This window comes from Drosophila takahashii, chromosome 3R, assembly GCF_030179915.1.
Source record: "Drosophila takahashii strain IR98-3 E-12201 chromosome 3R, DtakHiC1v2, whole genome shotgun sequence".
Taxonomy (NCBI): domain Eukaryota; kingdom Metazoa; phylum Arthropoda; class Insecta; order Diptera; family Drosophilidae; genus Drosophila; species Drosophila takahashii.
The window spans coordinates 29,983,723-30,010,535 of record NC_091681.1 but is presented as its reverse complement, the minus strand read 5'-3'; the positions used below and the strand labels follow the sequence as shown (position 1 = coordinate 30,010,535).

Here is a 26,813-nt window from a genome sequence, read left to right as displayed (position 1 = left end):
ATCTATTAACATTTAAAAATGGATTAGTTTTCTCCTCACCCTCTTAGCCTGCGACTCATGCATATCTATTTATTAAATTGGAGATTTGAATGCAAGTTGCTTTTGATTTCGATTTTATTATATTTAATGAAAGTACTTCGTTTAGGTAATGCAGAAAAATGTTGCTATCTAAGTACGAGATGTTAAGTTATAATCGACATGGAAATTTTTATATTCTGGGATATTCTTTGAAAGTCATATTCTTGCCTTTTGTTTAATGTAAATATGTATATGTATGTATTTCAATTGAATATAAAGGTGTGAGTTTATTTATAAATCGTTTTATTTGTGGTTACCATTACACTTGTTTCGATTTCGTTTTCATTTTTCTGGACTCTTGTGCGCTTAGCTGCATTAACTATACAAAAATCAATTTGACTTATAAGCCTGCTCCAGACCCGGTCAAATTTCAATATCAAAACTCTCCACAGTTATATTTCATGGATCTTTACACTTTTCTGTATCTTTTCCCGAAAATGTACATTACTACAGCAAAGTGGCCCTTAATGTGTAAACTAATGCGGGAAAAGGAAACAAAGGATTCAAAACAACAGAAACTTAACAAACTTTAGTGTCCAATAGTTTTTATACATTTATACTCTTAGGAAAAGTTAGTTCTTTTATTTAAATTAGCTCCTCAAATGTGGATCCTTTAGCTGTGGCTGTAAAGTAATTCGTTCGGAATTATTTTGCCTTTTATTAAGCCATTATCCAAAATTAATGCAAACAACTATCAAAAGATACATGCATATTTATCAGTTAATAATATTACATATTCAATATCTTGTCAAATATTTCTTAAGTACGCATGGTAATTATTTGTCCACTTTTTATTGTCGTACATCTTAGTTGTGTGTCTTTCCTTTTCACTTACCATCATAAACATATCGCTTATTGTAAACATACACGAATATATATATATACCATGCTTATATAAAAACACCAATTATGCAAATATAGTTAAAAAAGTTACAAGAAAACCATCTGATAACAAAAACTTCATCCCGTCCAGAGGGGGATTCTTGTGTTCCATTCTAATTGTGTGCGGCGTGTGATTTACATTTCATCTAATATCGTTACAAGAAGCACCACAGTAGTCAGTAGCATTAAATAACATAGTTCTCTTATTTGTCTTTAGTTCCTTAGTACATTCAAAGTGTGTAAAAGTATTTTATTGTCTGCGAAACTTTCTCAAAATTCACAAATCTGTAGATTTTATTGTCATACAAATTGCATCCGTTCTCTGGCCTTCCTAAATCCATGTAATTCTTATTGTACACTGTCTTTGAGCTTCGGTTGCAGCCCAATAATTTATTATGCATTATATCTTATTATGTATCATTTATTTATTGTCGCATTGTCGCGTAATTATTGTCGACTTACGTTTTCATTGAACCGTATATTAAACATGATTCTGTATCTACATGCCTGTGTGTAGGTTTTGTAGTAGTTTCTAGAAAAATTACAATTTACTGTTCTAGAGATGTAGATGTATAAGTAAATTTAATAAGTATACATGTAAAAAAGTAGAATTCCATACTCGTAAATGTACAAAAAGTTCTCGCTGCCTAGCCACAAAAATCTACTGCCAACAACCGATCAAGTTCCGGCTATATGGCTCAAACACCCATTCTACGCCCACTGCAGCAGTACAGTGGGCCCTCACGCATGCACACACAATTTCAACAGTTTTACATCTTACGAATTATTGTCAAGATATGTTTTTCAGATGATATTAGCCTGGTTGTGAAAGTCGCCAAGTGGCCCAAAACCTCCGACAGACAAGTCCCGAGTGTACGAGTGTGAAATTATAAATTCGTATCGAGAAGTTGGAAGATGGAAATGCTTTAAATTTGGGCGGGATATGGTAATGCTTGTGGATATGTACGGATCTGGATATGTGCTCAGATCTCAGGCCCTCGTCTGTCGAACATTTTGTCTAGAAATCTAGAATTCAGGTCCATTTACTGGCACTATCAGGCAAGTACGCGACCACAAAAAAGCAGGCGTGTCGCGACCAGGCTAAAAACTGTGGAAATTCCGTATAAAATAAGTTGCTGACTGCTGGCTATCGATCCCCTGGAGGCGCCCATGTCCACGACATTGATTTTCCATCCGAGATTATTATGTGTAAAGCACTGCGAAAGGATTTGTTATTAGCTACGTTTATAAGTCACTGGCAAAGTGACTCTCACCTGATAGTAAAGCTGATCGGGAGCATCCATGGGCACTGTCCAGTTGAGATAACCTGGCTCGCCATCCTCGCACTTAAAGACCAGTGTTTTCATGTATTCCTCGAAACTCTCGATTTCCGCCGATCGATCAATGGTCTGGTGCTCCCATTCGCAATAACGACCAGCTGGTGATAAAGAAATCATTAGCTATGGAAATATATATCAGGAATAGATATTTACCTGCTGTAGGAATAGCATCGCCATCCTCATTGTACTCAACTCCAGCATAAGCTTTTTGTTTTCGGGCTTCCAGACCCATCTTCTGACCCAGTCCACCTTCAGGAGAGTCCGTGATGTAGAACGGATGATATCTGTATAATATGAGAGGTTATTGGGTTATACTTCACATTTAGTATTGGGACCTTATTTTGCACCATGAGTTATAAAAAAAAGAGTTTTTTTGGACGAAAATATAGATTAGGATTTTAGACAAGAAATACGATTTTTTGTACGTTTTTTGATCGTTATATGGACAAATTAAGGCTAACAACCAAATCCCCTTCACTTTCCAAGAAAATTTTTTTTTGACCATTTTTCCTTTTTTTTAGGGGTAATATCATTATTTTGTGTAAGAAATGGACAAAAATAAAAAGTCCTAGATTTGAGGGCTAAATGATTAGTAATTAAATTACGAGCTTAACGAGATATGATACTCCGTACTTATACCTTATTATGTCGGTTAAAAACTGATTTTTTCAGTCCTAACCCTATTATTTGTTTGTGGGAAATTTGGGCTTATAGATCAGTATTAGAGCTAATACTAAAGTTACTAATATTATCTTCAAACTCTTTAAGACCACAGTAAAATGAACCATATGTACCTAGCTGGCTGAGCGGAATCATTGCCGCCCTCGATGATGAACTCGTAGGTCAGGCCACGTTCCACAGTGATCTCAGGGATCAGCAGATCGTTCACATACCAGGCAATGCCCCACGAGGGCACCCCAGTAATGGAGGTATAGCCCCGCTTGCCGCCCGTGGGTCCAATGCTGGCACGGAACTTCCTGACACCTTCGATTTTCCGCGTGGGCCATGGCCTGGGTCCACTCTCGTCCTTCACATCGTACAGTGAACTCTTGCAGGCATGATCGTTCTGGATAATGGATAGATTAATTAGGTATCTTTATTTCGTGATCACCCTATGGGACCTACCCTTGCCGAGAAGTTGATGCGAATGTCGTCCTGGTTGTGATCACTGGCGGTGTGCGAGTGGGCATTGGCCTCCTTCCTCGAATTAAGTGGTCCAATGGCGGCGATCACCGAAACCTCGCGATCAATGGGAATAGGAGCATCGTAGATGGCTTCATTGGGCTGCAGAAGACGCTTATAGCGAATGCTGGTAACACCATTCTTTCTATCGCCGCTCACTAAAGGAATGCAGGATTATCAAAGGATATATATAACTCAATAAATAATGTAATTACTTACACACGATCACATCATTGCGACCGCCGATCCGTTCGTCGGGACAAGCTCCCCGCTGACCATCGCACTGGGACAAGTCCGAGATGAAGTAGTCCTCGGCACGGAACACACGGGTCGTTGTGTCGTAGAAGGCCACCACCACATCGGACTGGGACATCTGGGGTCGTCCGTTCGCCCCGGACAGTCCGAAGGCCATGTACTGATCCTCGGTGATGCGTCCGAAGAGTTCCACCTGCAGATAGTCGCCCTGGAGCTCCCACTTTACCTGAAGCTTGTTCGGCAGGATCTCGCGACAATTGCTGTACACCGGACGGGGAGTCGTGGTGGTCTGAAAGGGGGATCAATTTTGCATAGTAAGTGACACTGATCTCTTCGGAAGGCGGGACATGCATGAGGCTAAGTCTAGTACTCACGGGTGAATACCACCATGAAGGCTAATGCGGCGCGCATAAGTCAAAGAGATATACATTATGAGTTGTGTGCAAATGAGCAAATGCTAGCATATGTAAAACGGGGCAAATGTTCCGGAACTAACTATTTCCGAGATCAGGGGCCTCACACTTACCGTTATCTTGGTCTGACCCAAGGCGGGCGGGACGTCCAGGTCCCTGGGAATGTAGACATGTCCGAAGTTGTGCCTGTACTCCACACACCAAACGGCCAGCCAGTCGATGTCGTAGACGGTCAGGCTGCCAGGCAGTTGGATCTCAATGTCTTCACCCTGGTAGCCACGCAACGGTTCTAGAGAACCACTTTCATTGGGCACCTGAAAGGGGGATATATTAAAACATGAATTAATCCAATATTTTATGAATTTATACTATTTAGTTTGTTTACTCTTGGGATTTTCTAATTACTTCTACACCCAAAAAAAACCGATATGAAATGTAGGTTAATTTTACCTTACTTAAGATCAATTTTAATTTGATATGAGGCCAGGTAAATTTGACCTGGTCGAAAGGGGTATTTCATATAAAAACGATCTGGGTTTTGCATGGCCTGAAATTTACATGGCCATATCGATTCTACCGTCCTTTTGTTTTGTGTATAATATTTTCAAAACAATAATAGTTCAAATAACTTATATCTGAAGTCACTGACCTTGATTCCCATGATGTTCGGCTCGCTGCCATTGCCCACCCAGAAATAGGCATCGGGTCCAGCGCCATCGTAGTGCAGGTTGGGTCTGAAAAACGTCAAGTAATCCTTGGTAAAATGTTTAAAACACAAAGACGTAGGCTAATCTCACATGTAGAACGTCTTGGCATCCAGCACACTGATGTTGCTGGAACGCAGGCCGTGGGCCAATCGCTTGAATTCGGGCAGCACACGCGGCCTGGGCACATCCAGATTGGGTGGTATGAACACCTCTCCAAAATCAACCTGAAATGGGGGTTAAGGTCATTCAACGCGGTTTCTTGGGCATATGATTAAAGGTTTCCTATCTTGCGGTTCTTCCGCTGATATTTAAGGCGTGGCTGCGGTGCGCTTTTTTTTCCTATTTCTACATAATATATATGAAGTTTCTACGCCACATATCAGCTGGGGTGAATACATTTTACATTATTACAAGTTAAGGACAGTCTTTACTCAATAAAGAAAACGAATTATAAGTACTCTATTCAGGAATAAAAATTTGAAGAGAGATTTTTGGGTATACTTTTTCTAAACCTCATGATATTTAATCAGTTTTAGTATTGTTACCAAACCAATGAATTTCTATATGTGAAACTCTCAAGCTTTAAAAGTCTTAAATATTTATCTCTGGTTGTTTTACTATGGATACCTTAAAGGTCTATCCACTCTCATTTTTAGTGAATTTGCTTCTAAACGCTAGACTAATCCTTTAAGAGTATATCTTAAATTCTACATTTTACGCGACGCCGTGTCTACATTCGACGCGGTTCTAAGTAAGCAAACAAGCGCTTTGTTGTTGTATACCCAAAACATTTGTACATAATGTGTGTTTATGTATGCCTCCATGTGGGGCCACCCCACCGCATCGCAGCCCATCCCACCCCCCTAAAACCCCCCAAAACCCACACCCTTGGTAAAAAATCGGGCATGCGCGCTCAAAACTCCACAAACAACACTCGCACACAGATACACAGCGACGCACACAGGGGCAAACTAACCCCAATCTGGGTGCATCTGTGTGGGTGTGCGGCAGTCAGCCCCCAAGAAGTTTTTTGGCTGTCAGTCAATGGAAGGCAGCGTACACCCGCACACACACACAGAGGTTCGTGGAAGGAGCACCCTGTATGCCACACAGATACACACGACCCCCATTCGTGTCAGTATCTGTGTGAGAGGAGTGAGGTGGGGGATGGGGGGTGGTCTGTGTGTGTGTGTGTTTATATGCAACCACTTGAGTTAATCAAAAATGTCTGCTGTAATTTATTTTACTACGGCCGCCATCTTTTATTCGACCCTGCAACAAAAACCCCACAAGCCCCGATTCCAATTTGGGGAATTTATCTGGAAATGCACTTGTACTCCGCTGCCTCCGAGGAAACTTAAACAAAAGTAATTTTCGCCAGACCAAGGCAAACATAATTGCCGGTGGACGGTGGCATTTGCATATTCAGCACTGTAATTAAAATCTAAAACTCTAATGAAAACAAAGTTCCAGGCGGCTGGCTGACCCACATTATAGACTGCAAAAGGATTATTTGCCTTGCCTTGGATCCTTAGATCCTTCATTTACTCTTAAGCAAACGCGAGACGAGAAACCAAATAACTTCCTTCTTTTTTTGAAAAGCCATTAAGAACATAATCGATAGCCGGGCAGAGAACAAGCTCTTTGTGCAGCTGCAGTTAAATTACAAAAATGTAATTACAAAAAAGGCTAAATACACACACATAAATCTGGGGGAATGGCGCGTGCCATCCGCAAAAGAGGGAAAAAATGGATAATATACTATGGATATGGATGGGAAGAAAGCAGGCAAGGACTCACCGTGAAGCGTCTGCACCACACTGACAGCCATCGAATGTCCTTAATCCTTTTGCCCATGGGTAAGCGCAGTATGATGTCCGTTCGGTTGTGCGCCTGCAAAATGGGGGGATCCCTGCGGGTGGTTCCAAAAAGAGACGGATGCCGAGAACGAGAGCGAGACGGAGAAATAGAGTTAAACGGGGTCCAGAGCATACAAAACTATGGGTACAAGTAAAGCAAAGTGTGTAAGTGAATTTTCCCAACCCATAGTCGCTCCGTCTTATTAAAAACACACTGCTTTATTAAGTTTAATATTGTATTATTAAACATTATTATGAAATCTCAATTAATATTTTTCAAAACCATCTAAGAGCTTAAATATTTGTTTGAAAATATTTCATTCGTCTGAAAATATTTAATTTAACATTTATTGCGACTGCATACCAGTATTGCAATACTTTGTTATATACTTTAAAACAGTTGAAAGGCCAGTTTCATGCGTTCCCCGATGAGTGACTCAATTAAGCGACAAAGCACAGGTGGAAATCAAACAGATTTTCTGGCCCGGCCCACAGAATGTCAGCAAATTTTGTCCCCGAAGGGCTCGCCTCCAATTTGCACGTTTACGGCCAGTATTTGCATAGGGCTTAAAGCGAAACCAGCCAGAAAATGCAACAGATCAGACCCTGTCCTCGATTCTCGAATAAATATACATACAGTATTATTTGTGTGCATGCTGAGCGACTTGATGTCATTAAAATTAAAGCAAAAACCGAACGAGCGACGACAAAACCAAAAACATTTCTCATTTTCGCATATTGGCATTATTTATGAAGCGAGCGCTGATGAAGATTTATGGCTAATGCAGCGAACCGAGGCATTACACACGTCTCATGACCCTCATGCTCCTCCCCTCCGATGGGAGCCTCACAATGCCTGAATAGTTGGGTGGCAATCTCTACTGCGCACCTATATATGTAGTTACTATATTCAGGCGCCTTTTTGTTTAAGCCAATTAACGACTTTTTTGGGTTTAACTCTCAGCGCATCAGTGCTTTTTTGTGAATTTGTAAACTTACCTGAACTAAATTACATGCGAAACATAACATCTATATTCATCGTTCTATAATGCAAATTAATATTTTATCTGAAGCCATCAACATGGCTTCGGAATATTTGGACTATTTTATATCACAAACCCACAAGATACCTTGGCATTGGAATCAAGAGAGTGCTTTCGCTTGCATTTGCCTTAGCTTTCGTAATCATGTGGATTTTGCGATGATTACATATCCATTACTGCAGTTACTGCATCTCATTTCACTCGGGGGACTCAGCTGAAGCCGTAGTCGAAGCCCTGGGGTATATTAATAATCAACTTGAAGTCTAAGTATGCCAATCCCAAGGGGGCTGAACAGTCAGCGAGTGTTTGCCCAGATGAATCTGTATCTGTCGTCGCGGGCTGCAGAGCGATATCCTTGATATCCTTGGCGGGGATGTATGTAGAGCTCCTTGCAGGATCGATTCATCGCAACTGGGACAAGTGTCAGGCGGCGGTGGCGAGTCAATCAGTCAGTTGGGCGGTTAGTCGTCCACTCAAGTGGAAAGGTCGACGTCTAATGAATGTCGACGGAGGCCACGCAATCCGCATTAGACACGGCTAAGCACTTAGCAGCCCGGCACCCTTGAAATCGAAATGACACATTGACAGAGGTCCAAGATGTGGAACAAGAACAAGAACCAGAACCCCAAGCAACAGTTGCACCACTCTAATGAGCCAAAACAAATTGAATGGCTCTGTGTCAACAGTGCATCAAATGTATCTGCTGGATACACAACGAGGTCCCGATGGCACCAACCTCTTGGGGTTGCTTGGTTGGTCCTTTGTCTTCGGTAGTCCACCAGTTCTCCAGAATTCTGTTTGCTTTCGATTCCTAGTTCCATTACAGTTTCCGCCTGGCAAATATGTTTGTTGCTTTATTTGATTTGCTTGTCCTCCCACTCGGCAAGGACCTCTCCGCTCGACATTTATTGATGCACTCAGGATGGGTTTTAGTTTCGCTTTGGTTCGGTTTTGGGCTTTGCCTTCTGTTTGGGTTCATTCATCGATTTTATTTTATTTGCCCTCGTTCACATACACATATTCCATATGTACATAAGCCCCTGTGCACTTTCACCCAATTAGTTTGAATTCAGGATTCTGATTCAAATTCGCAAAGAGCTCAGGCGTCTTTTCATGTGTGCTCGCCCATTGACTAAGACTAAACTGGCCAACTTGTTGAGCCTGCTTGCTGACTGGCACTTTGCATTCCCGCTCGATAAACAAAACGCACAACAATCGAGGGCATTTCGCAGACAATAAAACGCGCCAACTCAGCAGAGCAGACACCCCAACCATCCAGCATACAACCCCATCTCTGGGAATTTCAGACCCCCTGGAACCCCTGCAAAACGGGGCAAACCACCACCGAAAATATTCTAAAATTATTATGAATATTTCATGTTTCCGTGACGAAGCGCCGCATCCAAGCCAACGCCCCCGCTTTTTGTGGGTGACAGGCCGCTTTTCAGACAAATGGATGAGGATGACTCCCCTGCCGGCAACGACTACTCAATTAAATTTGTATTAAAGTGCAGTGGTCGGGGGCATTAATCACGCCAACAACAATAATAATTAGTACGCGCGGTACGGAGAGATAAGTACGGAAAGATGTCCCTTAACGAGCTGCTGGAAATCTAGTTGGCATTAATTGCTGCAAGTTTTATAATATAATATTATAAAATTATTTTAATAAAATAGTAAAAAACGAGGACAGAAGCTAACTTCGGCAAGCCGAAGTTTTAATACCCTTGCAGATTTTACGAATGAAAACTTGACTAGACTAGCAACATGAATTAATAAACAACAAAATATTTTATAATTGAAAAAATAAAATTTTAAAATTTTTCACCCTATTGTTCCTATGAGAGCTATAGGATATAGACGCCCGATCGGCACGCGCGTTTACCCTGATCAAGGTACGCACAAAAAAATACGATTTGGAAAGATTCATGCCAATAGCTCTTACACTGAGCGAAATATCTTCATTTTTGTGAAAGCTATATCCGATTGTTCCTATGGGAGCTATAGGATATAGACGTCCGATCGGGTCGGCTTTCAAACTTGATCTGCGTACACATGTTTTAGGACGACTGTGAAAGTTTCAAGGCGCTAGCTTTTAAACTGAGCTCGCAAACGGTATTGAAACAGACGGACAGACGGACAGACGGACAGACGGACAGACGGACATGGCTATATCGACTCCCCTATTGATCCTGATCAAGAATATATATACTTTATGGGGTCGGAAACGTCTCCTTCACTGCGTTACAAACTTCTGACCAAAATTATAATACCCTCTGCAAGGGTATAAAAAGGAGAAGCGTTAATATTAAATCTGAATATGAATCAGTAAGTTGCTTTTATAAAGCAATAATTTGTATTTGGCATTTATAAATTTTTTTTCTTTTTTATATAATTTGAAATAAACATTTTTCTACATTTTTTTGTATTTCTTACTATTTTATGTAGATTTCAGTGACATCTTAGTAAGTTACAATGCTTTATTAAATCATCTACTATGAACATTCAAAGCCTTTTTAATGATTCCAGTTCAATTCAATTTATAATGGACTTTAAAGAAAACATTTCGAAAATATCCCAAACAATCCCCATTTCGAACCCTGAAAGGTGTGAAAAGCGTTGCCTACTTGTGAGCGCAGCGAGGGTGAAGTGACAGCAACAGGCGAAACTACTTGAGGGCTGAAGCTGAAAATACTTTATATAAGAAGGAAACGGAGGGCTACGGCAGCCGAGGGTTAAGTTGTATGCCGAATGAATCCGCCAACTTTCTGCTGCTTAATCGAGTTAAAGGCAGTTGGCACATCAGCCAGGGGCGAAATCAGTCGGCAGCCAAAACAGTTGTTCGTGTTGCGGCTGCGCTGTCAAAGTTGATTAACACAATGAAGGATGATCCGGGTAGTGGGTGGGGTGGTCCTTGGGTGGGCGTGGACTGTGCCGACAATGAAGGACAAAACTATAACTTCGTTTTGCTACTTTGCATGCAGCAAATTTTAATGAAATCTGCATAAATCAGCGTTAAGCGAAAAGGCAAGCGCCAAGGTGGAGCGAGCCGGATGTTTTGTACTGCAGATGCAAATGAGCAACAGGGGAGGAGGGGGAGGGGAAGGGGGAGGTGCAGGGGTGGGGGCAGTGGGGTGGTTGGTGCAGGACAAGGCAACGGCGTCATCCTCATTGTCATGGCAACGGGCGTTAATCAGCACGGCGTCGCTTTTGTGCTTCTCAAAAAATTCTAATTTAATTACTTATGCTCGATGCATCCATTGTGACACATTCCCCACCCAGTCTACCCCATCCACCCACTCCTCCCCATCCACCCACTCCAGGGGGAGGTAAAGCGAGCGTGAACATAAAAAGAAGTGAGCAACACAAAAAGCGGGAAGGTACTCGAAAAAAGAAAAACAAGCAATGAATATCAGATTCTTACAACTCAATAGAAAACAGTTATAAAACTTTTCATTATTTAATAAAAAATATTCAAAATTAAAATATAGATTTTTTAACTTTTAAGTAAGGTAGTTTTATTCCTTCGAAAGAAGTAATCATACAAAAACCAAATTTTAGATGTCTGTAAATATTAATGAAATATAAAATTAGTGTAGCACCTTTTAATGTAGATAATTTTAATTATTTTTTAATTTTAAATATTTTTCCTGAGTGCTCAACCAACTCCTGATGCAGCAGGATTGGCAGCCCTTCAACGGCGCCTGCCAAAAGCAGTTGGGATAATTAACGCTGATTGGCCTGCCCGAGGAGCTTAGCAAGAAGCCAGTTTTGAGGCTGTCACTTGCCATACTTCCTCCCTTTTCCCCTGCTTTTCGAAAGGATGGGGACGACAGAGGAGGAAGAACTACCACAGAGCCTGTCCCAATGCCAATCAGTTGCATTTATCAATTATCTCTCGGCGACGTCACGGCATACATACAGCTATAAAAATCATTAGACATAATAAACGCGCGCAATTTGTTGGCTCAAATGCATGCGATTGCGATAGCAGCGGTGTGCCACATAATACAGCAATCATCATCGTGCTAACACCAGCTCGATCCACCCCACCACCCCATCGTCGACCTTCAGCCACCCCCTCCCCTTTTTCCCTTTCAGAAGGTGCATGGGCAAACCGGTGGCATGGGTAATGTGTCTGAAAGCGTAAAAGCGTGCAATCGCTACGGCGTTCCGGGCTTCCACCTCCTCCACATCGCAGGACCCCACACTCTTGGGCACAATGTTGCTCTTTGTCAGAAGAGGACAGGAAGGACGAAGGACGAAGGACCAAGGCGGGGAAATGGAAATGGAGGCGATGGCATCGTTGTACATTGAACTAATAAAGCCCGGCACGTGGCATCAACAATGAAACGCATTAAAGTCGATTACAATATGAATGCCCGGGCTTTGGGCCAAGGATTCGGCTTGGATGGTTCCATTCTGCATCGGTTTTAGTCTGCCAACCAACGAAGCAACATACACATCATCAAACGATTTCTCAAGCGCGAAACCGCGCCGAGCGTTTGAGATTTTCGAATGGGGAAATCCAGTGCGTAAACATTCTCAGGTTTTCTTTTTGGCCGCGTGATTTGGGAATGGGGTTTTGGGGTTCTGGGATTGTGGAGCTGCGGAGCCCGGAGACTGCGCAGTGAGGAATGGGAATCCCAATCGCTTATGCCTCGCACGATGCGCTCTGTTATTCTTGGCCTGGCTAAAATATTTTGCCAAAGATTGGATATGCAAAAATCCAAGCTAACATTGGGGTATGTAAGCCGCTTTAAAGGCACTCAAAGAAATGGTATATTGAAAATAATAAATACATTTTAAAAACATTTATTAAAGGTATGATAGAAATGTTATTAAAAACAGTTTAAATTTGACTTATTTTATACTTAACCTTGGCATTCGAAAAGTCAAAGAAAGGGCCTACCCCTTTGCCTTACTAAACCATGAAAATCAAATACGACATTCACCTGAGGCGTATTTTCCAGGCCTGAGATAATGTCAATGCCAAGTGGAAAGCCACTTCACCTTTGCCTTGTTTTGGGTTTAGGTTTAGGTTTAAGTTTAGGGATCAGGGGATTAGTTTGTGATAATGAAATATGCAATGCCCGATTTCTAAGCAGGCAAATGACGTCAAATTGTGTGCGTGTCTTGGCTGCAACGTGGGATTACTACTAGGGGGTGATGCGGATTTTAGGGGCGGTTAAAGGGGAGGGGAGCTGGCTAATACCAGCTTAGTGCGTTCAAGTGGCAGCGCAAGGAGACTGACAAGGTAAATAGTTGAGCGGCTTAACCTTGTGGCGACTCAAAGTAAATAGTAGCTGGGCCAGAAACTTTGCTATCTCTTTCAACGACCCCCCACTAAACGCCCACTTTCTCCACCGCCCTGCGGCTTTCTTTGTTTGCTGTTGTTTTTTCGGTGGGCGGTGGGTTGTCCCCCAACCACACATATGACCGCAAATCTAACGTGAAGAAATAAATGAGTTTTTCACATTAGGAGGCAACGAAGCGACACCACCAACGGCAACTTGCCGAGCCACAATGGCGCCGGGAAGCAAAGGCAAAAGGAAAGCGACAACGAGCACAAATGGCAGGCGAGATGAAAAATGTTTTTTAATTTTTGAAAGTGGTTTCATTGTCAGCCGTGCGTAACGTAAAGTCTGCAAGGATGCGGGGCTACACATACACGTCGTCCACCCAAAACATTCGCTCACGTTCTAAGGAAATGGCCTGCTGCGCTCGAGTAGCCAGGACATCTCCATCAGCATCTCCACCGCCCTTTCCATTTCCATTTCCATCTCGAACAAGGTCCAGTCCAACCATCAATGGCTAGCCCCAAAAATGTGTGTGGAGTGTTCGGATTGCATTCCTAGAACTGCGATACTCACATGCCCGTGTACTCCTCCGGATAGGGAATGATGTAGCCCTCGGGACTGGGACGAGGCGTCTTGCCCACCCAGAAGAAGGCGTCCGGTCCTGTGCCGTCGTAGGCAAAGGATTTCACGAACAACGTCGACTCGTCCACCGCGTAGATTTGACCCTGAAAAGGGGGGTTTGAACATGTTAATAAGGGGGCAATTTTTAAATCAAAAAAGTCCTTAATTAAAGCCGTACCATGCTAACTAACTAACTTAACTTATTTATCCGTAGAAATAATATTTGTTTGCATAATTTGTAGCCTTTCTTATGTTTGTAAAATCCCTAAAAACGGCCTAGGAGTAATAATCAAGATATAGCAAGTTCTTACATTTCAATTAGGTTTGTAAACATTTGTCTTCTATTAAAGCAAATATATATATGTATATTTTGAACAGCTAACCAACTTATTGACTAAATCCCGAACTTTCCATGTAAAACATTTTTTTGTTCAACTTTTTCTTTTTTATCAAACAGTTACATCACATTTTTTTGCAATAAATTGACAAAAATTAAAATTTGTAGTATTAAATGCCAATCCATTCCATATCTGAACTAATATACACTTTTTACGGAAAAGAACAAAACAAATATTTTGGTATTACTTTATCAAAAGGGTTACATCACGTTTTTTTTTGCTAACTTAATTTTTAAATTAATATTTATTGTTAAAAACCTTTTTATAACAATTAAATGGTTTTTAAATTCACTGAGCTCAGTAAGAAATGTAAAACTCACCTTGATGCCGTGGGCAAAGTTGGTAAAGTCCCCGATATAGCGACCGTAGTAGGGTTCCGGTGGTGCTCGTCCGGCGGCTGTGGATGAAAGGAACGGGTTGGGAGATCGTTAGTCGGAGCAGATTTAATTGAAACGGTCGGCCAAAAACTAAGTTTCCACTTCTTTCACAAACACAGAGAGAAAGAGAAGAGCCTTCAATGCGGTGCATTTTGCAGGTGCTTTTACTTTTGCCTTTGCTGCAGTTTCTGCTACGGATTCATAATCCGGAGGCTCAAGAAAATCGCTGGACACGGACAAAGAGCGAAGCCAGCTTTGCAAATTAATCCTCAGACGAAAGAACTTTGCCATACAAAAAGTTGCTGCCGTGCAGCCTCCCCGAACCGATGATGATGTTGCTCTGCCAGTGGATGATGATTACGATTACGATGAGACTATGACGAACTGGCTGACTGTTTGCCAAACTCTTGACAAGTCCCCGGGGGAGTTGTTGGCATGCCTTTCCCTTTGGGACTGCGCCATGAAATTGATTGAAAACCATGAAATATATTGAAATTCAATGCTAAGCTCGACTTGGCTGCCTTGCCGCAGAACTTCCAGCTAAACAATGCAAATGTATGCCAAAATGTTTAAAAAGAACAGAAACAGAAACCGAAACAGACAGCCTCCAATTGAAAGGTGTCAGAGGTGGATTTCAGTTTGTTTCTGGCTTGTCGATTCGATATTAAATCCCAATGCCCAAAGCTGCGTTGCCAGGAGGCCAGGGGATTCCCCGAGAATGTCTCAATCGATGGCAGAAAGAAACTGGGTGTCCAGGACGACGGTGGCAACAAAAGCGTAATATGAATTAAATCAACTAATGCGTGCATTAATCTCTGAAGTCCTGGACGAGTCCCGAGCACGTGGCCCCATGGAATATACGTGCTCGAGGATATTTATACAAAGTGATGACGAGCACGTTGACATCCCCCAACCCAAAACCCCTCGGAAAAACCCAGATATATCCACCGCCTGAGGCTGCCCGGCACACGACCGCCGATGGTTGTTGTTAATAATGCTCTGGGTCTCGGGTTCTCCAGCGGGGAAAAGGGGAGAAGCAGAACAAATAATACTCAATGGCCATGTCTATCTTTCTGGCTGGCTGAGTGGTTGTGTCTGGGGCGTCCGTCTCCTGATTTTTCGTCACTAGAAACCGATAAGATTTCTCGCAGCCGATAAAAAGGAAGCGAAGACGTTGCCAAGCAGATGGCTTTATTTCGCTGACTTGTTGCCAGGTTGTCGCCGGCAAAATTGATTGGCAACGCACGGCATCATCGACCCACATTCACATAGTAGTAGTCACTTTGTCAATTGAACTCATGACGCACCGTGCAGCAGTCTAAAAAGGATACCGAAGACAATAAACGCTTTTAATCCACTAATGCCCGGCCGGCAGAGGAAAGGATCGCAGACACATAAGCCCTATAAATTAACCGGTTGCCAGGGATACTTAGCAGGACATCCCCTTGGCGAAACCCTTTGCCTTGAGCCCCCTGCCCGAAAATCTGAATCTGCATATAACCATCAAATCAGAAAGGGTTGCGCCCGTCCCACCCCCGCTTGTACCCCTAATCCCATCTCCAATCCGCTCGACAAGTGCCCTTGGGGGTGAGTTGTGCACCCTGAAAGCGCGTAACCACAGGCAACCAGTGCATTCTGTATCTGATTTCGGAGGTAGCGAACGACTGAGATAAATGCAAATATTTGCACTAAGCAGAGTTACTGATGTATCAACAAAATCACAAGGGTGAATTCAAGTGGGAAGTACTTCGTTGCGAATCTCACATAATTAAGAAAGAAATCTTGTTTGGACTTAGGTAAATATTGTAGTTATTTCTTTGTTTATTTATTTTTTATGTCGGGACGGCGCGAACGCCATTCCCGGCTACCAAAAATAGCGCGCACGAGTTATTCACATTAGGAATAATCGCAGAGGTCAACTCAGCCGAGGTGCAATGACCGAGTCTCACTCCGGAGGAACCGCCTTCGTGATCACGGTTAACCTCTACGCCAGGTAAGTATGATTTCCTCAGCTCTGGTTTAAGGTTTCCCTGAGAAAACTGTTAGAACCAGTTGGGAATTACAAGCATATAATCACTTCTAATAGAAAAGTAGGCTCTTTTAGGGGTTGGAAAATTCAGGTAACCATCTTCAAGCACAGCTTGGCACATTTTCCGCAATTAAGTGGGTACGGAAATAATGTTATTAGAACTGCCGTTTGAATAATCATCATATTTATTCCCTTTATTTGCTTAGCGCGACATCAAAGGAACAAACGATAATTAAATTCGCACTAATCTGCCCGTAATTTATTTTATCACATGCCCATCTTCGACTTTGACGTCGTCATCAGCATCAGCAGGAGCAGAAGTAGCAGCGACATCATCATCCTCGTCGGGGGTTCAGCTTGGGTTCTTTTGGCCTGGGTTGAGATCCTGTAACGCACGCACGACCAGGACACACGAAATTCCAAATCAAATTTTCATTTACTTCCGAAATAGACTCTTCCTGGGGGAAAGTTGGAAGAGGGAGGGGAAAGCAGGTCGTCCTTCCCCCTTCGAAGGACTCATTGGTTGGTGGCCCAACCTCATTAAAGCTCGGAAATATTCCTCCCCAGGAATGTTGTGCCCTGCTCTTCTGAGGGGGATGCTGCTGGTACATCTGTATTTGTCTTTCCCACTGCGAGGGTGTGTGTGCTCCAGTGCTCCCCTGTTTGTGTGTGTGTGTGTGTGTGTGGATGGTAAATCGAATAAAATTTAGCTGACTCAATAAAAATCAAAAAGCGTTAATGCTAACGATATGACTTTAACCTGAAACCGAGTAAATTGTTGCTTGTGTCAAAGCCAAAAGAATGGGAAAAGGGCAGTGGGGGTGGAAGTGGGAGTTCGCAGTCCCCGACCCTCGGATTCCCGTTTCTCTCGTCCTTCGCAGCGTGAATTTGGGCGGAAAGTCGGCAGGATATGGCAACTGGAAGCAATATTGCAACGTAATCTGACAGCGACAATTTTTTGCCGAACTCGGACCGACTCCTTTCTTGGCATCGGAAACTTGGCAGGGAAGCGAGAGCGTTTAATAAATGATGATAAATAAAAAAGAAAGCGCGAAAAAGGAGGCTGGACGACGACCAAGGAGCGCAATCAAAACGAAGGCAGTTAGTGGATGGAAAAGAAGGGATGAGGGGTTTTTGGGAACCCCAAAAAGAAGACACACGCACACCTCCTTTCCTAATGATCGATGATAGCAGAGAACCCGAAATGCCTCTTAAAGGTCGGACATTTGTTCAAATTACATTTGCCAGGCCACTTGTCCATCAATTCAGTTACCAACTAACTCTTTGCTTTAAGCCTAAAATTGTTTAATATTTATTGTTAATGTCGGGACGGCGCGAACGCCATTCCCGGCTACCAAAAATTACACGCACGAGTTATTCACATTAGGAATAATCGCAGAGGTCAACTCAGCCGAGGTGCAATGGCCAAGCCTCACTCCGGAGGAACCGCCTTCGTGATCACGGTTAACCTCTACGCCAGGTAAGTATGCTTTTCGCTGCTCGATTCTGGGGTTTCCATGCCAGACAAGCTAAAACCAGTTGGGAATTTTAACTGGTGTCGAGAATTGTGTCCTTAGTAGCCTACTACTTATAACAAGGGGAAACCATTCCGGAAAAAATACGCAGGTAGCCAAATTGTTGCATTTATGATGCTTTCTCCTGAACTCCTGCATCCCTCCATTTACTCTTCAACCCAAAGGAGGAACAAGAATTGTTTTTTGTTTAGACTTAACTGCCCATACTTCTGAAATCTCTATCTTTTGTTTATACTCGTTTTATGAATTATCCTATTAGTCTGTAATAATTGGGTAATTATAATTTCCTCGCTTGAGTAGCTAACTTAAACAAAGTCACCTTAAAGGGATTGACAGGATCAAACTGTCCCCCATTGTTTATATATCTGGTAGGCAGACCGTACTGCCACTTAAATAAGCCGACTGGACTGTAGTCCCCCTTACAGCGGAACAAAGGAATTGATTCTAATGTCCAGCCTGCACAGTACATGATATCGTCGACAACTGTGTGACGAACAATCAATAGGGATTATAAGGAAAACTAAGCAAGGATACAGTATTCTTTGAACCAGTTCTTATTAAATACAGCTTCTATAACTCTTATCTCAGGTGGTGGTATTTAGGGATGAGAACACAAAGACGTTGCATCGTATCACTTTTTGGATAAAATCCAAAAATGGTCACAAACCAACTTTTCAAAGTAGTAGGTTCTTTAAATCAAAAATAAAATAAAACAAGAGAGAACGCTATAGTCGGGTGCCCCGACTATCAGATACCCGTTACTCAGCTAATCCGCCGTAACTTTTTAACGAATGGTCCGATTAAAAAATTTTTTTCTACATTTCGATAGGTATTGATAAACACAATAAAACTGCATTTTTACTTTTCCAAAATATTGAAATTTTTAAAATGGTATATAAGCGATTGTGGGCGTTAGAGCGGGCGTGGCACCCGTTTGAAACAAACTTGCGCTGCGTAGGAGCTCCTAGAATCTGCATGCAAAATTACAATCTTCTAGCTTTTATAGTTTCCGAGATCTCAGCGTTCATACAGACAGACAGACGGACAGACGGACATGGCTAGATCAACTCGGCTAGTGATCCTGATCAAGAATATATATACATTATAGGGTCGGAAATGCTTCCTTCTAGCTGTTACATACTTTTGCACGAATACAATATACCCTTTTACTCTATGAGTAACGGGTATAATTATTGGCCTTTACAAGAGACGAATCTAGAATGACATTTATTGCTGAACAACTCATACTATGAATCGGTGCACATTAAATTTGCAGAAAAGAACTTTGCACCTTCTTTTCAAAAAAGAGAAAAGAAAGTTGGCCCCTATCTTGCCAACAACATTGAAAACCCATTTTCCTTTCACCACAGAGTAGGTTATATTTTACCCATTTAGGTAATACTTGAGATGTTAAAACCAACTGGATTTGTTCATCCAATTGTTTTTTTAATGAATTGTTTAGATCGGGACGGCGCGAACGCCATTCCCGGCTACCAAAAATAGCGCGCACGAGTTATTCACATTAGGAATAATCGCAGAGGTCAACTCAGCCGAGGTGCAATGGCCAAGTCTCACTCCGGAGGAACCGCCTTCGTGATCACGGTTAACCTCTACGCCAGGTAAGTATGCTTTCCTTACCTCTTGGTTAAGGATTCCTTGAGGAAAGTGCCAGAAGCTGTTGGGAATTATAGGGAGAGTTTGAGAAAGAATTCAACCAAAAAGTATGCAATATTGGCATGACCGGACTTCCTTCCCTGTAATTTGCTTTAAAGTCTTTAATCCCGAGTACAGGACTCACGCGCTATCTGCTCCCGGGCGAAGCCAACACTCCTGGGAGATTTGTGGGCTTCCCGCTGCGACAGCCACCGCCCCCGTCTTAGAAGGAGGCGTGACCGCTCAGCTGGAAATCAGCGCAACTCGCATTTATATTTATTTCAATTTTATGACTTCATGTTAGCCGAAACCTAGCCACAAACGAAATGAAACTCAAATATGTACACAAAGTTTCAATGTGGTCGGGTGTGGGAGATTGTGATTGTGGTGCCCGGGAAGCAATGTGTAAATCCAGCGCAGAGATTAGAACATTTTGCGCGGCAACATCAGAGAGAATTATGCCGCTCACAGTGGGTGGCTTAGGCGGGGGGCGTGGCGGCTTTACACCCGCAAGGACATCGTCCTGTCTCGTTCTATCTGCCCATTTCGGTGGTGGTTTCATACGGGAACCACAGATCCCGATCCCCCAAACTGGAAACTCCGTTCTGAGCATTTGTATTCACTTAATACCTTAGTCCTTCTCGGCAATAACAACAGCAACAATAACAACAACAACTGCAGCAACAGGAGGCACGAAGGGAATCGCTTCTTCAGCGGCACGCTTGAGCTAATTTAATCGCTGCAAATTGCTCGACAATCTGCCCGGCATTAGAAATGCTCCACACACGTGAAAATCAAGCACCCCCACGGCTATGGGATAGATGGTATACCAAACATATATATATGGTATATGTTTGAGTGGTGTATTATGAGGGGGGTTGAGTGAAAGTGGCTGCTGGTGTGAATTAGATTACATTGCCATGGCAGCGGACCCAAAAAAAGGAAGTTATTGCCCGACTGTGGACTGCAAACAAGCGATAAGCTTGTCCGAAAATGCACTTTTCCATTGTAGAGAGCAAATTTGATAAACATAAATTTGTTGGTAATTTGATATATTTTCAAAGCAAATGGTGTATTTTTCTGTGGCGTTTTGAATAGAAGTATTTAACAAGTTTCGTTCTTTGAAAAATATCATGTTTTTTTTTAATTTAATAAAATTCTTTAAAATATCTTTTTAAAATTCCTGTTGATGAGGGGATTATTATTGATTATTATTATTAATTAAAACCCACTTCACAGATTAATTAGAAGTATTAAAATACATCTTGCTTTTACTGTGCATTTATCTTACTGTCTGCTGAATTTTAATCCTAATTCCCCCATCCCATGTCATGTTCAATGCGCAATGACTTTTGAAAGTGGAAAAGGGAAGGGAAGTGGAATGATGTAAGCTCCACATTGCACAACCAAATCAGTTTGATATTTTCGCTGCTATGGCTTTGGTCTGTCGATGTTCGTGGCTGCCCCACTGCACCGCCACCGCCACCGCCCACAGCGGACAATTGGAATTCAATGAGCCGCACCACCGCCGCCGCTCCGACTGCCAACTTCAATGGGCCAGCGGAAAGTTACCAAAATGGCTGGGCAAAAGTGCAGGCCAACGAGGTTTAATTGGCCGCCCCATGTCCCATATGTGGGATTATAAAGATCCCCATCGAAACGGGCCAAACGGCGAATCGCATATGAATTTGGCTGCGTGGGCAGATGACTCTTCACTTCATAGGCAAAATGGAATAGATACCGAGTTTGTGGTTTCAGGTATGACAGGCATAATTGGATGCGTTTTAAGATTTCTACATTCTCTATTTTCCTGCCAATTTTAGTAACTTCTGGAACTAATAAGGTATAATCATTCGGAGCCGGATCTTGTCTATAAGCTAGTGTGAGCCCAAAGCTGACGTTAAGTGGAATTTAACGATGTGCTCAAGTCCCACGACACTTTGAATAAATGCTCGTTTTGTTGAAAGTATTAACCACAATGGCTTTAAAATTGATTGTACATATTTTGCTTCCCATAGCCTGACATCATTATCAACCGGATGTTTATAGGTACATTTTGAACAGACCGTTTATAAAATAAAGACTGATATATTAATTAATGTCTCGATTTACAATATTCCCAGAGAAGACCAAAATTAGTATGTCACATTTTAATCAAAATAATGGTATATTTTAAACCTTTTGAGTGATTAAATTACAAACATGATTAAATTTAAAGACCTCTTTATCTGACATAATGTATAATTTGCTGATCCAATTTAATATATTTGCTTTGGTGATTATTTTGTTAAATACGTGCTTTAGGCTTCAAAAAACCCACTGCATTGTTCGATTCTCCTCCGTCAACCCACTAACCCAGCTTCCTGTACTTTAACAATCGACTGCATTTTGCACGCATCCAACGTCTGTTCAAAAACTTGTTTTTGTTATTTTTATGATTATTTTTTACACATATACATATGTGCGTATGTAGTTAGTGGTAACTGGAATAGCATGCGTAAGTCAAGACACGCACTTTTAAAGACCGCTCGATTGCAACGATGGCGACACACTTTCGTTTTTCAACAGGCCGACTTAATTTACATTGACGGCAAGTCAAGCGTTCCATTGGTTTTCCAGTTGAGTTCAACCGCCTGCATTTCGCATCATTTTTATTTTCATTTTTATTTTTTTTGGTTCATTTTTGTGAGCTGGAACTCGGTTACGTAAGACGTAAGTGTGAGACTGGGGCGACAAGATTGCTGCCGACTCACTTCTGTTTGTGTGTTACTTTTGGGCCAAGTCGGTTTGTATCTGGGAACCGTGCAGGCCAAGTACAAAGCTCCTCGGTCTGTCAACCGGTTTCCATATTACACCATTCTCTGCCCGATTTTTTGGCAGTACCTCTCTGGGCCGAGATATGAATGATTTAGTTCGCTTGCGGTTCATTGGCCCCTCTAATGCCTTATCGCCATGTTTTGCATAATGCGAAGAGTAATTTTTGGCAATAAATTAGAATTTCCTTGGCCGGCGACAGTTGGCTGAATTTATAAGCAAATGTCAAGCGAGCCAAATGAATCGTAAGGAAAGCTGTCCATTAGTCAGTAAGATAAAACCGAAGAGCAGAAATTTAAATTGATTCGAGGTTGGGTGGAAGAAATCTCGCGGTAATTGGTAGTTTCAACTCACAATGGGTTATTTCAAAGGCACTTTTCTGGTAGCACCTTTTATGCTTATTCTCCTCTATCTAAACTGCGTTCCCACATTCAAATTGGTAGTAAGTAGTACCTGGGTTTCTATCTTTACCTCTTTTGCGTGACCAACGCCGGTTCATTGAACCCCACTGACATTGCGTCACTGCCCAGTGAAGCTCGCTCCACCTAATTATGGCAATTAAGTAGTCAAAGCCAAAGTTTATAAAAACTAATATGCAAAACAATGAGAATGCTTTGATTTAAAGTCCATCATTTACATAATTTATTCACACGATTATAAACTGAGAAGAAGACAACACAATTCGAGTGAAGAGCTTGAAAAGTATGCCTACACACAAAAAAATTTGCTTGGTAAAATTGACCAACAAAGATAGTTACGTAACTATTAAAATAGTCACGTGTATTTTGTTCTTGCTTTGGGTTTGTGTCTTTGCTAATTGTGTGTATTTTGTTGTTGTGAAATGACTATTTACTTAGTAGAATTGACAATTTTGCTGGTTGGGGCCTGTTTGACAATTATTACAGTTGATTTTACCAAGTTTTTTTTTTGTGTGTATGAATTTTGGTTAAGATTTTTATACATTTGGAATGTAAGAAATGGCATCTATGATCTTGAGTGTGACGATTTTTGGCCTAAATTGAGAAAGCGTGCAATGTGTCGTGTATATGCTAGAAATTAATTATCTTGAACGGCGATAATTACTGCAGTTTCAGTCTATATGCACTGAAAATCGACTGACACAAATTTATCTCTTGGATATTTAGGAAGAAAATCTTTTATTTACAAGTAATTAACCAATTCCTTTCAATCTTCTAGGAAACAAAAATAAAAGGAATAAGAGAAGTTTAACTATTGCTAAGTACCTTACAAAACCTTTTGTTTGAATTTAATTACAGGTCTCGTGATAGGTGCTAATAGTTTGTACAGGCATTTGTTTTTCAGCTATGTATAAGTTAGGGTTTTAATGGCAGCTTAAAAAACTCATGAGGTATGAAAATGACGCATCAATTTATTCAATCATTATGTTTTTGGTTGAAAAGTCGTTAAATATACATCATAGCCCAAAGCTCTAATGATTAACATTCAGCCGTTTTATTGAGTTCGCACTCGCCGAGCCTCAATTGCGATTGAGCAACGTTCGAGTTTTTTGAAGTCCCGTGAAAAAAGGGTACTCGAATTAATTGAGGTTTCGGCAAAGTATTCACTCTTAACCAAGTTGCCTAAGGCCAAATCCGTCATACTTGTGGCATGGCGTTGGCATTTATTGAGCCATCTGATTGACTTGCAGACAAACCACAAGATGGCAATGTTGTCAGCATTCTTAACCGAAGGCAGCAGCAAAAAAAAAAGTGAAAGTATCTGGCACGCAGCCTTATCAATAAATTGCACAATACTCGCACACAATTTTACACAATTTTGAGCAGCAAAATAGGTCTTTATTTAAAATCAACCAGTATTGAAAACTCTTTAAATTTAATTAATTTGTTCTACTTTTTTCCAGAGTTAATAATTTTAAAAATTTAATTTTGATATATATCCGTTTTTAATAATGTCCCCTATTACTTTGACCGCTGCTGTCTGGTGGCACCCACACAGATGCACGAAGGACGCCCACAGGACACACCGATGGAGCATTCACTCACCTTGACAGACGCGGCATTGCAGGAGTGCTGCAACAGCGGCAACAACTGCGAACTGCGACCATGTGATGATGGCTAATCCTCGTGCAGTCGATGTCCTCGATGTCCTGGATGATGCCTTTGTTGCTGCTGTTGGGGCTTCAGCTTGTCCCTGACGACGCGTTTTCCACGAGGTGGTTTCCCTGACCAACCTGCTCGCTTTCCTCCACATTTTCGGCTGGGCGTTTGAAACAAAAGGCGGAATCAAAGCAGCTCCTGATTTCTCCTCTCTCTTTGGATTTTCCGGGTGGTAGTGGTATGTTGGTATGTTGGTTCCCGGGAGCCTGCGCTTGCGTGCGTGGGTGAAAATGAAAATGCCCGGATTCCGGGGACAGGTGCTTCCGGCGGGGGGCGGGGCTCAGGTGGGCGTTCAGAATTCCGCGCTTTGATTCTGTTTCAGATTATGTTCTCTTAATTTTTGGTGGGCTTCCTTAAAGTCGGCAACAACTTGACCAAAAAGTTTTGTATTCCGCAGTCCTTGTAGAAATCCTTATTTCGAGGTCTCAAACTCCTCCATATACACACATGCCTTCAGTACATTTTCATCTATCTGTATGCACTGCGTTTTGGTTGGTTATTTATTTCGTGGTTAATTTGTATGATTTAACTTGTAACTTTAAGTTGCATAACATTTATCTCTTTGTATTTCCAATAATAAAATTTATGCTTAACTCACTTATGAATTTCTTATAGAAATTTCTCTAATTTATTGCACAATTTTCACATTAACAATTATTGTAGTTGGTTTAAACGCGATTTACTTGGAGTAAATCTATTCGTTTGGTTTTAATTGATTGCGTTAAATAAACGATGTAAAAATAAACGAAAATGTTTTATTTCGGGCTAGGCCCATTCTGGTTTTTACGGTTTTTTATTTCGCGCACTATTTGATTTATTTTTACATGGAGGGAAAACGTGAATTAGTAAATTAATAGTTATTTCTGATAACAGGTTTTGGTGCAGTTTGCGGATTTTGTTAATTATTCGGTTTGGTGCATCCTTTTTTTGTTGTGCAGTTTTTTTCAGCGCCAAAGTGGAGGAAAGTGATGCGGGAAAAAAGCGTTACGCGCGTCAGGGCGAATCTGATTGGAGCTTCAGACTTAGTGTGACCGCAGCTGGAGCGAGGCAATTGGACATCGGTGTGGCTGCACTGGGCCCACGCAAGATACCGTTAAGCGCTGCAAAATATACCGAAAAAACATTTTAGTTGGGGAAATATACCGCTAAACAGAGGCGTTTTGCAGAAGGGGTTTGGAGGTGTTTACATATTTCATTTACTAAATATATCCGAAAAACAAAACTATAGAAAGAAAAACAAGTTCTAAAACAAAGAACATTTTTTAAGAATATAAATTGTTTTTAATATCTGAAGAAACTAATAAAATGTGAAAAAATAATTGCCCGTTTTTCTCTTCTATTAATTACAAACTTATTGGCGATTTTTAAAATAACAAAATCATAAAAATTTAATTAATAACCCAACTTCGGTATACATTTTAATTTCTAAATTCGATTTGGCTTCCAAAGCCAGCCGCCCAGGTGGCGCCCTCAGTGACCGTTACATTTAAAATTTTCACGCTTAAGCCGGAATCATGAACCTTTTGTTTCTTTTTATTTATTTGTTGCTCCCAAACTGTCTTTGTCGCAACCGCAGAGGCCACAAAAACATGACAGAACGCAAGGGAAAACAAGCAATGCAAATGACTTCACAACTGCATGGAAAAACTGACGTCTGTGTGCGGTTTCGTTGTGCCAACTTAAAACATTTGCATTTGCGGTCTAGGCTTTTTGCTTCTCCAGCCACAAAATAATCCTTTCAGTTTCCGTTTGTGAGGGCTCGTGTATATTTTATTCAACTGCCGCAACGGGGCAAAGATTTCATTGTTGTCCTAATTTAATTTTTCAGTTTTATCAGAGAATGCAGTAAGATAGGAATTAAAAAGTATGTGAGCCGATAGCCTTGGGAAAAAAGGATATAGAGTAGTTGGAGGTGCTGATGGAAGGATTAAGTGGAGAGGGGGCCGGTGGCCGTGACTGCACATCCGGCAAAATAGAAAAAAACTTTTACTATAAGTGCGTAAACAGTGTATTTCTTCCACGAAGGGGAAGCTGGAGAGTTAAGGGGACATAAATCGGAAGCTGAAATGGAATGCCGAGTTCTGCGCATGCCCTTGTTAAATTTCGTATTGACTTGAGGAATCCAAGTAATTATTTGAAAAGCCGTTATAGTTCCCAAGCCTAGCACCAATTGTTGAGCGAAGCATCCA

At 41.6% G+C, this 26,813-nt stretch overlaps 1 protein-coding gene and 3 non-coding genes across 5 annotated transcripts; all 4 read right to left on the bottom strand.

Annotated features, from left to right (window-relative positions):
- Positions 1-833: 833 nt before the first annotated feature.
- Positions 834-25,659, bottom strand: LOC108065363 (protein Skeletor, isoforms B/C). 2 transcript variants are annotated; one of them, XM_017153323.3, is made up of 14 exons: positions 24,511-25,659; positions 14,399-14,475; positions 13,633-13,784; positions 6,658-6,769; positions 4,948-5,081; positions 4,800-4,884; positions 4,264-4,464; positions 4,112-4,132; positions 3,702-4,026; positions 3,426-3,640; positions 3,095-3,366; positions 2,454-2,584; positions 2,235-2,398; positions 834-2,177 (listed from the first exon to the last, which is right to left on the bottom strand). In XM_017153323.3, exons 1-14 carry the CDS (start codon positions 24,716-24,718, stop codon positions 2,016-2,018), a joined length of 2,259 nt encoding a protein of 752 aa, XP_017008812.2. In that variant the 5' UTR covers positions 24,719-25,659; the 3' UTR covers positions 834-2,015. The 2 variants fall into 2 exon arrangements, with proteins under 2 accessions (XP_017008812.2, XP_017008813.2); XM_017153324.3 differs by lacking the exon at positions 4,112-4,132.
- Positions 16,292-16,456, bottom strand: LOC123003385 (U1 spliceosomal RNA). Its single transcript, XR_006412588.1, has one exon. It is a non-coding gene; the product is annotated as a U1 spliceosomal RNA (small nuclear RNA).
- Positions 17,808-17,972, bottom strand: LOC123003380 (U1 spliceosomal RNA). Its single transcript, XR_006412583.1, has one exon. It is a non-coding gene; the product is annotated as a U1 spliceosomal RNA (small nuclear RNA).
- LOC123003384 (U1 spliceosomal RNA) lies at positions 19,482-19,646 on the bottom strand. Its single transcript, XR_006412587.1, has one exon. It is a non-coding gene; the product is annotated as a U1 spliceosomal RNA (small nuclear RNA).
- Positions 25,660-26,813: the final 1,154 nt, after the last annotated feature.